Source organism: Calypte anna, chromosome 14 (assembly GCF_003957555.1).
Source record: "Calypte anna isolate BGI_N300 chromosome 14, bCalAnn1_v1.p, whole genome shotgun sequence".
Lineage (NCBI taxonomy): Eukaryota > Metazoa > Chordata > Aves > Apodiformes > Trochilidae > Calypte > Calypte anna.
Genome location: NC_044260.1, coordinates 4595907 through 4609206, shown reverse-complemented (window position 1 = coordinate 4609206; position 13300 = coordinate 4595907). Strand labels below are relative to the sequence as shown.

The 13300-nt window shown below is 43.1% G+C and overlaps 1 protein-coding gene across 1 annotated transcript; it reads left to right on the top strand.

Moving 5' to 3' along the window:
• The first annotated feature begins 34 nt into the window (after positions 1–34).
• Positions 35–9143, top strand: BRAT1 (BRCA1 associated ATM activator 1). The gene is made up of 13 exons (XM_008498545.2): positions 35–537; positions 822–976; positions 1566–1713; positions 2618–2990; positions 3075–3194; positions 4317–4408; positions 4660–4778; positions 5277–5463; positions 5829–5902; positions 6330–6426; positions 6705–6803; positions 7818–7996; positions 8211–9143. Exons 1-13 carry the CDS (start codon positions 360–362, stop codon positions 8907–8909), a joined length of 2520 nt encoding a protein of 839 aa, XP_008496767.2. The 5' UTR covers positions 35–359; the 3' UTR covers positions 8910–9143.
• The last annotated feature ends 4157 nt before the right edge of the window (positions 9144–13300 follow it).

Genomic DNA, 13300 nt, shown 5'->3' with positions numbered 1-13300 from the left:
TCGGCTGCGGGGCGACGGTGCCACCAAGCGGCCCCCGACAGGCAGGACACCCCCGGAGGGCTGCGAAGCCCCCGGCAGAGCCACCTACCCCTCCAGCAGCTCCTGCCCTGGGGCGCGGGGACAAGCCCAGGAGGAGCACACACACACCCCCCTCCCCGGGAGCTACCCCGACCCTCCCCGCACTCTGCTGCCCCGCAGCATCCCGCGGGCGGACATCCTGCCGCGTTGCTTCATTCCCTCGCCTTTGCGACACTCGCTTTGCGACACTCGCACCGCGGGCTTCCAGCGGTTCCGGGGAGATCTGGAAGGGTCCCACGGCCGGTGGTCATCCCTTGGACTCACCCACCCTCCCCGCCGCCATGTACATCTCCAGGTTAGGGGACACGGAGCAGGTCAGCCACCGCCTCGCCATGTCCCGCGAGTGCTGCCGCCTGCTACCGAGGGTTTTCGCCACCCTCCTGGACCCGCGGCTCTCCGGTTCCGACGACACCTGCCTGGAAAAGCTGCTGGATTGCTTCCAGTTCCCGGCGATGAACGGTGAGTGCCACCCCTAACCCTAACCCAACCCAGAGCCCTGGGGAAGCCTCTCTCAGAGGGGCCGTGACACCTCGGTGACACCTCGGAACGCTGCCTGTGCGTGGCCGTGGGCATCAGGTGGACCCAGATTTGTTCCTGAGAGTTGTGAGGGATTGGCCACCAACTGGATTTAGCTCCAGTCACCACAGCTCTCTGGGCTAGTTTTTTAGTCAGTGAATTATGTGGCCATGTGTACAGAAGTCCTGGCAGTGACCCTCTGTTTTCTGGCCTCCTTTGATCACTAGATCTTTCTCTGAAGCTGCTGCAAGATAACCCCTGCCTGACAGAATTCCTGACCTCTGTGCTGGCACTTCCAGAGCCCAGTCCAAGAATCCTCTCCTTTACTCTGCGATTAGCTGGGATACTTGCTGGTTCTGAAAACCAGTTCCAACTCTTGCTGGTGAGTTGGCTGCCCAGGTACTTGCTGCTATGTTTTCTCCTTCTGTGTGTAGGACACCTGTAGTGCTTCTGATCTTAGGCTTAAAAAAGTATATGAGATAACACTCAGAATAATCACTGCAAAATAGTGTATCCCTGGGCAGATCCTGTAGGTTTGAACTGTGCTGATATATGTAGCTTCCCCTCCATCATAGGTTGACAGGGAGCCTCTGATTCCCTGAAAAAATGAGGGAGCTTTTAAAAGACTTGCTTTCTACAAAAAAATGCATTTATAGTATAAAACCAAAAACCCAGTAGGTTCTGGGGGAAGGATGCATACAACTGTGTAAAGCAGTCTAATGGAACTGACATACACATAAGTTGTCCATAGCATCTCCAAACCAAGCAGTTTGGGTTTGAACACCTCTATTGCTTAGTCTGTGAAGATGGGTGCTGAAGCACAGGATTCTGAAAAATTTTCTTTTTTAGTGGTACTTCTAGCAAGAGAAGTGTTCAGTACAATATTGATACTCTTGACTTGGATGTCAGAGCAGCCTCCGTTCCCCAACACCCCCTTTTCTTACTATTGACTGTGTGTTCTCTGGCCTCAGCAGGAGAAGCTGTTGGACAGGCTCTTTGGCCAGGATGGGCTTCCAAACAGCACAGCGTGGGGGGATGCGACTGTGAGAAGTGGGTGGGTGAAGGGTGTGCACCACATGGTTTGTCACCAGCCTGCCCTCCACTTCCTCTGCAGCACTGGTGAGTACTTCCAGGACACAGAATTCCTCAGGGGCTCTTCCAGTGTGGTCTGTTGCTCAGATGTCAAATGAGAGACAGGAGGTTTCAGTTATTTAAGATAAAAATAAGACGGTTGTCAAGAAACACTGAAGTCATTGAAAGTTGGTGGGGTTTTCTATGAGCTATGCATTTCATTATTTTTTATTATTATTATTCCCAAACACTAAAGTTGGTGCCCTTCTTAGAGGGGAATGAGGCAAATCTTACAGAACACATGATAAAACAGCTAATTAAAAGCCTTCTCTGTTCTTATTTGTAACTCGTACTAAAAAGTACATTTCAGTATGATTTTAGTGCAGAAAACCTAATGGGCTCATTTATCTCTTAATACTTGCATGCTTTTGCAGTTCCATTGTTGCTACACAGGTATGTAAATTCTGCTGTTAACTTTAGATCCCATGTACAGAGTAGCCTAAAAGACTGGATTGGTGTTAACATTCAGCATGTGCTGCTGTCCATGTGATGCAAAAGTAATATTATTGCTGCCTTTCATATTTTTCCTGATTGTATAAGAGATAGTACAGGCTTCTTCCATAAACACACAGGGAGTGTGCTGTCAACTCTGCCTAATAAAGTTACATTGAAGTCCTCTTCTGTTCCTGAGTTATTAAAATACATGAAGATCCAAAATCAATTTTATTTTCTTCATTTGTTTGCTTTCTTTTTGTTGTTAAGGCATGGCTGACTTTGAAATGCCATACAGACCACAAAATAAATGATGAAAATCCTCACCAACACCATTTAAAGCTGTGCATTAATTGAATTAGAATAATATATGGTGGGAGTGCAGCAAGGCTCCACCTTACAATAGGAAGAATGTTGGTTTTCTCCTCCAGTGACTTTTTTTTTTTTTGTTTTCACACAGGAGGCATAGATGTGATCTTCACTCTGCAAGAAGATCCCAGCCTGTTCGTGGCTTCAGCTGCTCATCAGCTTCTGGTGAACATGCTCATCTTCTCCATAGAGATTGCAACTCCCAATCCTTTCAGTACAAAGGACTTGAACTGGCCAGAGTGTGCTCAAATGATTATAAAGCACATAGAAGATTCTCTGCAATCCAGCTCTGCCTCCCGCATCAAGCAGTCATTAAAACTGTTAACTGCTTTGTTTGAGAGACATGATACTGGGTGGCCTGAAGTGCTCTGGCTAGGCATGGCAAAGCAAATAGAATCCTTGTTGATGGAAGAGACTCTTGAAGCACAGCCCATGCTGGTGGATCTTTTGTCTAACATGGCACGGTAAAGGCCTTCTGAGACCTCAGACCTGCTGAGATGTTTTTCACTATCTAATAAGATATGTTACTTACACTTCTTTCTTCTTAGGTCCCCTGTGTTTTATGATGCTGAAGGTAATTTTCAGGGATTAGTGACTTCTGTCCTAGAACACTTAACCCCAGTACAAGCAGGTCCTTTGGCAGTGGCAGTTCTGAAGTGCTGCAGAAGGTAGGACTTAGTGCAATGAAATTTTTGCACTTTCCAAATGCTCCTGTACTAATCTCCCAGGAGTCTATCCATGAAGTGGATTTTTCCTCGCTGTATTTTTCACCACGCTCCTAAATATGTAAGACTGGATGGCAAGAACCATGTCAGTAGCTAGAAAACATCAGATAAGAAAACATCACATAAGAAAATTACAGTTTCAAAGAGAGAAAACTGAAAGCATCCAATCTCATGTTTATGTGTATACACTTGGATCTTACCTACAACCAGGCCATTTCAGGAAGAAGTAGCAAACTTCTTTAACTTTAGACTTCCAAGGTTAAGATGGACAGTTTTCCCTTTCACAAAAACACCACTGTAAGAGCTTTCACTGCTGTCCAGCAGAAGTGTGCAGAGAAGACTGTTGCCAGTTGTAGTATAACTTAGGTTAAAAGAAACCTGTAGAAGTGGCCTTATTCAATCTCTTGCTTAGTTCAGTGCTTCCTTGAAAACAGATCAAGTTGCTCAGGGCCTTCACCGCTCGAGTTTCAAATATCCACAAGGATGAGTATTCCACAGCTTCTCTGTGCAACCTCTTCCAGTGCTTAACCACTGTAATTTTACTATGAAAAGCATTTTCTGTATATCCAGTTGGAATTTACCCTGTTGCAATTTAAGATTCTTGTCTTTTTGTGCTCCTCTGAGGAGTCTACCTGCATCTTCTCTATAATTCACCTTTAGGCAGTGAAAAAGCATCAATAAATCATCATATGTTCAGTGAATACAGCACACGTGGATACTGATCTACAGGCTAGGTAACACCTCTGCCTAAAGATTTAAGGAAATTGTTTTGTTGACAAGAAATTCCTCTCTCTTAGCCTCCTTTTTACACAATGTGCCACTCTCTGTTTGCATAACTTGAAGCAGCAGTTTAATAATTCCAGAGCCATTTCTCCATTGCTTTCAGTTAGCTAGGGAAGCTTGGAAGAAGGCTTGAACTGTTCTGGTACTTTCATTGCTCTGTCATTGCTGTCTTGTTTAAAAGCCTGCAACAAAAACCCCATCATTCTGCTTAGCATCTGGGGGCAGATGTTTAGGAAGGAATGGAAGTGTTCTTGTTTTGGTAACTGCTGTTTCCTCTTGAAGCCCACAAGATGTGAAGATTAAGGCACTGACTGTTGTACTTCAGCCAATGGACTGTATTTTGAGAGCAGCCTCCCAGCCTCTGGAATACACAGGTACAGTTGTGATAGAAAAGTTAGAGGCCAGTCTGCTTGGCAGTGTTTTAAGGTCTGGTGCAGACAAAACTGAAGGAGGAAGAGTAGAAGTCAAAGACAGTAGCTGTGTATGTCATGAAGTGCAGTGTCCTGCTGACAGTTGTATTAGAAGGGATATTCATGCTGTATCACCTAAATATCTTCATTAACTTTAAAAATCATAGTCCTTTGTATTCATTAAAACCAAGCTCTTCCCTCCTTCGGTCTCCTAGGTTTGCTGGATGAATCTGTTAGTGATCCCATCACTGTTGAAACTCTTCTGTCCTCCAAGTCATCTTGTGTTAGTCTCCTGTGCCAGACCCTGTCTCATCTGGAGAATCTGCTGTTTCAGGTAACATTCAGAGAACGAAAAAAAACTCGAGGATTGAATTAGTTTGAAGACAGTGTTGATTGATTGCAAACTTTTGCAGTGGAGCTTAAAAGAACATGGAGAGGACAAGAGCATGAGGGTTTCCAGACATTGAAGGAATCTTGCACAGTAGAATCCCAAGTAGAAAGACAGAGGGATATTGAAGCTTCTACAGAGTGACTGCCCTTAGTTCTAAATCCATCTTCACAAGTTTTGTTGTCATACTTTACTTCTACTGGAATTATTGATCCAGTAAAAAACCACAATTTGGTTTGCTTTCCCAAGCAGTGAGAAGAAACTCCTTCCATGTGTGCAATAGTTCTTGGGAGACAGGAAGATAATTTGTCACTCTTAGCATTGTGGTACCTTAAGAGTACATAAAAACTGCAATTTTTGCTGCCTCCTGACCAAAACCCCCTGTTCTGCATGCATACCTGAGTCTTTTGCTGGAAACTTAATTTCTTTCTCCCCTCCCATCAGATTCATTTGGAAATGTATTTACCTTATACATCTTTGCTGCACTCTGTCATGACAATATTACAATTTTGTAATGGCTTCCTGACTCCAGCTTCTCCTCTGGGAAGCACGATAAGCCGAATCTTGATCAATTCCTCCAGAGTACAGAGATCAGCTCTTGATGTCCTAGGAAAACTCTCGGAGATAAAAGGTGAGTTAATCTCTGCACTTCAATTTTTTTTCAAATTTTGGAAATACTTGACTGTTCTGTAGTTGCAAAATTTTTAATTTCCCTTCACTCGTCTTTTGGAATTACCACTTCCATTTCTGAAACCTGTTCATTTTTTCCAATTCTTCCTACTGTCTTGGCTAATCTTACTTTCTGTTGATGAGCTACAGCAGGTAGTGCTGTAATTCAGAATGTTTTAGTGGTTGTGTTTCTCCTTTGCTCTGAGGACTGTACTTGCTTTCTTCTCCAAAACAGTTTTACAATCCTGTATCTCTCTGTATTTCAGCAGTTGAATTGTTTCAACTGCACTCACTCTCAGTATTGTAGTTTTCTTTTTTATATTTCAGCATGTGAGACACTCACAGGAAGTGTATTTGATGTCCTTCTGGCATATCTGGAGAGTCCAAACACCATCTCTACTGTGAGTATAGAACTGTGGAGAGATCTGAGTCAATTAGCTTGCCCCTGTGGGAGGTAGTCTTGAGACACTGCCTGACAGTAGTTGTTCCCTAGCACAGTTTGTATTACAATTTGCAAGAGACTTGTTCTGGGTCTGGATGATCTGCAGAAAATAGTTAAAATTCTAATGATTGAGTGACAGAGCAGTACATTGGGTGTTCCTGAGAAGATAGGAGCCATCATGTCTAAGAGTAACACCAACACAGTCAACCTGACACAGCCCTTAACTATGGAATTTTTTGCACCAAGGGGGTATTTTGTCTTTTTGCTTTGTTTTGTTCAAATGACCCTAAAACCCTTTGTTCGAATGACCTTAAAACCAAATTTTATGTAACAGAAAGGCAACAATGCCTCCTGTAGTGAAGTAAGTCTGCTTTATATTGCTTCAGGTTCTAACGAAAACATTTCAAACTACATCCATGTGGTTGCTGTGCTTGCAGAAACAGTCATGCTCCAACAGTCAACAAATTGAGAAGATACTGAAAGGTAAAGAAGCACTTCAGGTTGGGGCAAACAGCAGGTAGTGGTCTATAGGAGAGCTGCTCTTGCCTACTTTTCCTTCTCAAAGCATCTAGGATTATTTGCAATTATGTTGAATTTAGGCTTAGCTGCCCAAATGGTGCTTTGGAGAACTCTGGGAGAAGCACACAGCAGCAGCAAAAGGGATTGCATCAGATAAAATGATGCAGAGGTGGTACAGTGATTGTTTGAGTAAATCTTGTTGCCTTTCATGTCCATTCAAGCTTCTCACTTGGCTTTTACAGCTGTGTTTCTGGTGCTGCAGAAGCGTTTGTGCAGTCCTTGGTGGGAAGTAAGGGATTCTTCTCTGGAGTTCCTTGCTCACCTGACTGAACACTTGAGAGGTAGGTACAGAGATTTAACAGTTGAGATTGGAAGAATTTTAATGTTATGGAAGTCAGGCAGGCTGGTGAAGTGCCCTCTGACTCAACTGGAGGACTAAGAAAAGAAAGGTCAATATCTTGACTCTCAGGTCATGATCAAAATCTAAGAAAGATTATCCTACTTATCCTATTGAAACTTATCCCACTTTCCTGTTGAAGTCATGTTACTGTCCTTTCCTTAATGACAGTTTTGTTGACTTGAACTGAGGGATGTTGAGACAGCCATATAAGTTGAGATGTGTATGTCAAGGCAGGTGACAGTGCTTGATGGCAGATAGTACATTCCCTTTTTGCAGTTTACTCTGCAGTAGACTGCTCAGTTTCACTCAGCAGACTGGGATTTAGGATGCTAAAAGCCTGGACCTACTTTGCATGCTTTGAATTAAGTCCTGATTTTCCAATTTACTGGTAGCTCAGTCTTTGCAGCATGTAGCACAAAGGCAATGTTAATTCTCCTACAGTAGCTCAGCAGTCTTGGAAGACAGGGGGATGTTGTAAACTGCTGTTGTCCCCAGGTCACAAAGGAAGTACCCAGCACACACAGCTGCATTAGCAGTTTACCCTGCAGCCCCTCTCAGTGCTGCAGTTGCATTCTTTTTCTTTGCTGTATGCCTTGACAAGAAGAAAGGAAGACTATTTTTGCCTCCTTTAAACAAAGGCATTAAGGGTGATGAAGCTGAAACCGTGTCCTCGCTTGGCCAGAGAAAGTTTTTCTTGCAGCTAGAACAACTGTAAATGGATTTTTCCAAGATGCTGTGTCTAGTAGGGCTTGACTGAAAATCACCAAGCTGCTCTGAAATGGGGTGCCTGACACAGAGCACCTGTGCTCTTGTGAGCAGCTGCCTGGTCCCTGCAGTGACTGAGCTCACTGGCAGTCCCTGCAGACAGTGGGTGCCCATGTACAATGCATAGGAAACAGCTTTGTGTTTTAAGAGAATAAATCCTTGCTTCCTTGGATTGCTATCTTCTTCACAGACAAGGAGGAGTTCAGGAAGTCTCTACTGTCTTCAGAGGTGCCAAGGCTTACAGAAAATCTTCTTGAGGATCCAGAAAGCTACGTGAGAGCAAGTGCTGTGACTGCTGTGGGACACTTGGCCATCTGTAATTACTTTGCTCCAGAGTCACCTGTTGCAGGGAATCAACATAATAAAGAGGTATGAAGACTTTGTGTATCCCACTACAAAATCAAGCAGAACTACACATCAATGTACTCCTCTGCTACTTAGAACATCACAAATTATCTGTGGTCTCATGCAGGCAGATTTCATAACCAGTAATGAAACTTAGACTTTTTTTAACTTTTGCTGTTCTTGTTTCTTTGCATGTTCTTCCCCTCATTGTGCTTTCTCTCTGTCTTTTTACATTTAGAACACTGTAGCAAAGCTTGAAGAAATCTTGTCAACAGACCCAGAGGGCTTTCCTAGGAGGGCTGTGATCAGCACCTTCACCGAGTGGCTGAGAAGAGGCTACATAGGTCCCCTGGAAGATGCAGAGAAGTTTGTCTCTAGAGTGATCCAAACTGTGGAGCATGACTTGGACTGGGAAGTCAGACTCGGTGGTTTGAAACTGGTTAAAAGATTTTTTGAAATTTTTTTTAAAAAACCCAAAGCTGACATTTCAGAGCCCAGCACCATCCATCAGGATGAGTGTGTGCAGGCGTTTTGCCGAGCAAAACTCTTCCGCTTTTTGTTTCGGTCTTTGTGTGACTGTGACAAACCTGTAGGGCAGAGTGCATGTCACCTATTGCTTGGCTTCAGGTCATGGCTCTACCCCTTTCATACCCTGGAGGCTTCACAAAGGACTGGAGATGCACCTGCAAGACCCAGCATTGTCTGGTTACAAAGCACTCTAAGACAGGGTTCTCTGGCCCAGAACTTCCCCACAGATGGGGTGGATTTTCAAGATCCAAAGACCATGGTGCTAGCTTTGGATACAATCAACTTTGAAGAGCTAAATAGTGAGCTAAGTAACAGTAGTGACTATGTGGTGAAAAGCCCTCTGTCCCTCATCCAGGACATCCTTGCTACTGTGGGGACTATAGAGGAGAATGAAGTAGACTGTTACTGAAAAAAACTTTTGCTCTGAGGCAACAGTGCTTAAGCAGTTTTCTTCTGATGGAGAATTTTCTGCTACCAGTCATTAAGTCTCCCTTGAGGGAGGGTAAAAAGAAGTGTTGTCCTTAATGGAGAAAAGGATGGTTTTGTTACCTGTTAAATGCATCAAGCAAATCTTTGCTGTAATACTGATGAATTTTGTGTTAAAAAGTATCCTCTACAATAAACTGTGATTTATTTTTCAAAGTAAACACATTAAGAAATGCATTTGTTCTTTTAATAAGTCCTGTGTCTTTTAAGAAAGCACCAGACCATGCCTATTTAAGGAAATATTGTTAAAAAACCCCAAACAACAGTAACTAAAAAGAAATTGTTGCATGCTCCTTTTAAAGCCAGAGTAGCTAAAACAGATGAAGACTGATTTTAAGGAGTGCTTCTTTTAACCTTGTCCATATCTCCATTCTGAAAGTAGTTCTCAAGTTTCCTGTTGCATTTTGAGGTCCAGAGCAGAAAATGGCACTTAAAGAGTCAGAATCTTAACATTACAAACTTTATTCTATGTATAACATATGTATTTGATCTCAACAGTGACACTAAAAAGCTGACTTCATTTTTAATTGCAGACAGGAGCAAGTCTATTTTGCTGAGAGGGTTCCCATTTTCTGTTCTGAAAGGGCTGTGGTAGCTTGTAACTAGTAAGAGCTACTGCCAACTTCAGCTTTTTCATGATAGAAATAGATCTACACCTGGCTTAGATAAACAATTATAAAGCAGCAGCTATATTGTCAATGGCAACCATTTTCTGAGAAAAAAAAATGCCATTTTTAAAATAATGAGTAATATTGTAGTTAGCAACTTATTCCAATTGCCATTTGCTAAGAAGATTTCTGAAACATAGGGAAAAAGAAATAAAAGTACCTTTCTCAATAGGTGAGACCATGCTGTATTCCTTTCTGGCACCAAGGTGTTACTGGCATTCCTGCAGGCTGTGTAGAGGCAGGAACACAACCCCCCCCCTTTAGGGGAACTGAGGCTGTAGCATCTAATGCTGTGGAAGAATTTCTTCAATCTCCTCCTTCATCCCTGCAGTAGTAGAGTGTGGAGAGCTTGAGTTTTTTGCTTGCTGAGGTTGAAGATTTACTCTCTGCCTTTTAATGAAGTCAGCACACTTACCTGTCCCCTGTGCACAGCTTCATGTGTAACACAGCCCTGGGGTGTTGTACCAGCAACTGGGAGTAAGAGAAAGAAGCTCTGCTCCTGCTACACAATTCTACCTGAGCAGGGTCCACAACTTTAAGAAGTTCTTAAAAATCAGGCCTTGTCCTGCCACTGCATTCTCCTCTGAAAATGAAAGTGTTAGTGAGAGGTATTTGCTTTTAAAGAAGTGGGGATTGCGGAGTTTGGGGATTGTTTGTGGAGTTTTAACAATGCTGTCAGTTAGGATTAAGGTATTATAGGTCCAAAACTAGAATGCTGTGTTGGCAATGGGTCAGATAAATGCCAGGAAAGGAGACAGCATCTCCTGGTTCAGCACTAGAATTGGGATTTCAGGGTTGTGCAGTTTAGGAGACTCCAAGGAGCTATTCAGATATCAGCAAACTGAAATAGTGACTTGTTACAGAAGGGAAATTCCACTGCTTATTACTCAGGTCTCTTGACTCCCAGGCCTATTAATTTTTAACAGCTTTTTTTTATTTCTCATATTGGCTGGGGTGATGGTGACATTAAATTTATAGCATTTGCCTAATTACAGTCCAAATTTTTGTTTATGCACAGGATGTTTGTACACTAAAAACCCAACATACAACAAACTGGGAGGGCACCTTATCTTTAGAAGGGGAAATAAGGATTCCTTTCATCTTTCGTTAAAATTAGGTCTCCACCTTCAGTAATTAGGTGACTCAGTGCTGATTTTGTACTTCTCTCTCCTGAGCTCACTACATTGTCTTATTTTTTTTCTCTGCCACTCTAGTTCTAGTAGAGAGTCTTAGTAACACTGAGATTCTTGGACAGGCACCTTACGCCTGATAACTGGGAGAAACAAGAAAAGTCATGAACATCTGAGCAACATAAGAAATAGATGCCAGGGAATAGAAAGATTATGGGAGATAAAAGCAAAAGAAAATTCCTGTGGTTCTTTCCATAGAATATTATGGCAGTTGGTCTTGTGGGATGAAAATTTAGCACAAACCAACAACTACTGATGTGAATCCCCTGTCATTCTGGGAAGCAGGGCTGCTTTTGCAAACTTAAGAACCTAAGTGCTAGCCTTGCACTCCTAACTCATTTCCAACCCAGTGCTTACCTACCGCAACTTTTTTTTTTGTCTTGTTTTTTTTTTTTTTTTTTTCCTCCACAAGATCCTTATCCCAGCCACACAGCTTTCTGCTGGGCTAAGAATTTACACCCTATGCTATGCCTTTCTAAGGAGCTATGGCTGTGGTGCTCCTGGGGGAATGGTTTCATTCAAAAGGAAACAGTCACAAAAAGCAGACTTGTTACCCCCCCACACACACTGAGCAATCAGTTCATGAAGCACCATCACTATTTACCACTTCCCAATGGTGTAACAATGCCAAGAGGAGGTGGTGCTGGGCTGCCTGGCCTCCTGTTACAGATCCAGGCTCAGGGCTGCCCTATTGGGATGGGTTTCTGTGGGAACTGCTGCTTTCCCATCATCAGTGGTGTAGCTGTGTCCTGGTCCTGCAGGAGGCAGGCACCACCCACAGAGGTTTTCTAACACATACACACACACTACAGCTGGTCTCAGGCAGGGCTGTGGCCAAACATAGACCTTATTTAACACAAAAAGCACCAAGGCACAGGACTGTTATTTGCTTTAACATGGGCTGTAGACAGTAAGTGGTAGCAACACCACTGGTATCAAACACAGAACATCATAGGTAAGAAAAAATTGTCTCCAATGGCTCATACTGTGAAAGAAGAAGATTACAAAGCTCATTTCAACTCTTCCTCTGCACAGGAGCTATTTAAGTCATGTTGCCTGAACTGTACTTACATAGGGAATTCCCAGAGTTGCTCTCACACACAGAATCACAGAATCACAGAATCCTAGGGGTTGGAAGGGACCTCGAAAGATCATCTAGTCCAACCCCCCCTGCCAGAGCAGGGCCACCTAGAGTACATCACATAGGAACGTGTCCAGACGGGTTTTGAATGTCTCCAGTGCCTGTTCCAGGGCTCTGTCACCCTTACAGTAAAAAAATTTTTTCGAATATTCAACTTGAACCTCCTGTGCTCCAATTTACACCCATTACCCCTTGTCCTATCACTCTCAATACATTTCAACAAAGTTCTGAAGAAAGGATTTGTCAAACTCAAACACAAGGAAGAAAAAGCATCTTTGGGACCACCCTGCACTAGCAACAGCTTTATAAAAACTACTAAAAGAATGTCTGTCAGTTTTCTGGACATTAAAAACCTAAGAATATTCTTTGCATAACTACTCTAATTACACAATTTAAGAAATGAGCCATAAATGTCTCAGGCTGTTGCTTTAGCTTAGATATATGTGATCAGTGATTACAGATCTATTCATACAGATCTTTGCAATTTCTTTTGTCTGTCTCATAAAGTTTGCTCTATCTTTCAATACATATTCATCAAGGCTCCTAAAAACCACTGTGTGTTAGAGGAAACTCATCAAGCAGATTCAATGCAGTAGTTCTCAACAATTTACAATGGCAAGATTTTATCAGTAACAGCATCTCTCCAGTCTGTGTCATTTCCCTTTAGAGCAGAGGGGTTTGTCCTCTCCCGAGAATAAAACCCCACTCAAACACGGCCAGACCTCAGCCTGCATCAGAAATGCTCCTCCAGACAGGGCAGATCTTTCCAATAATCTTGCAAGCCAGGGCACAGAAAAAGGGAAGGGCTTTCCTCCAGAGCAGCAGACTGGCTGCCTGAACAAGGTGGAACAAAGCTGTACAGCTGGAATGAAAGCAAAGGCACCTCATAGACACACTCCTAACTCATACCCAGGTGGAAGGGGGAGTGAGCAGTCCCTGCAATACTAGAGGTGCAATTACACAGCTGTTTGTGTTAAAGCAATGTACATTTTCAAAATGAAACTAAAGAAAAAAGTATTCCTGTCTGTAAGATCAATACTAAATCTCTGCTGAGAGCAGAGCAGCTTAATGGGTTTATTTACAGTAACCATCTAGCAGGGCTGCAGAAATGCCTTTCCCATGGCTGCCTCCAGAACAAACCCTCCCAAATCAGGGTTTTTCTTTTGAGGGACATTGCCCAGTTAGACCACTTAAGGTGTAAAGCAAAACCATGACCTTAAAAGGCTCCTGTAGAGCACTAGGGCTTGAACATCAGCAGCACTGCCCTTTCTTCTTTTCAGTTCAGGGTAGGTGGGAATTACCCTTGAGACACAGC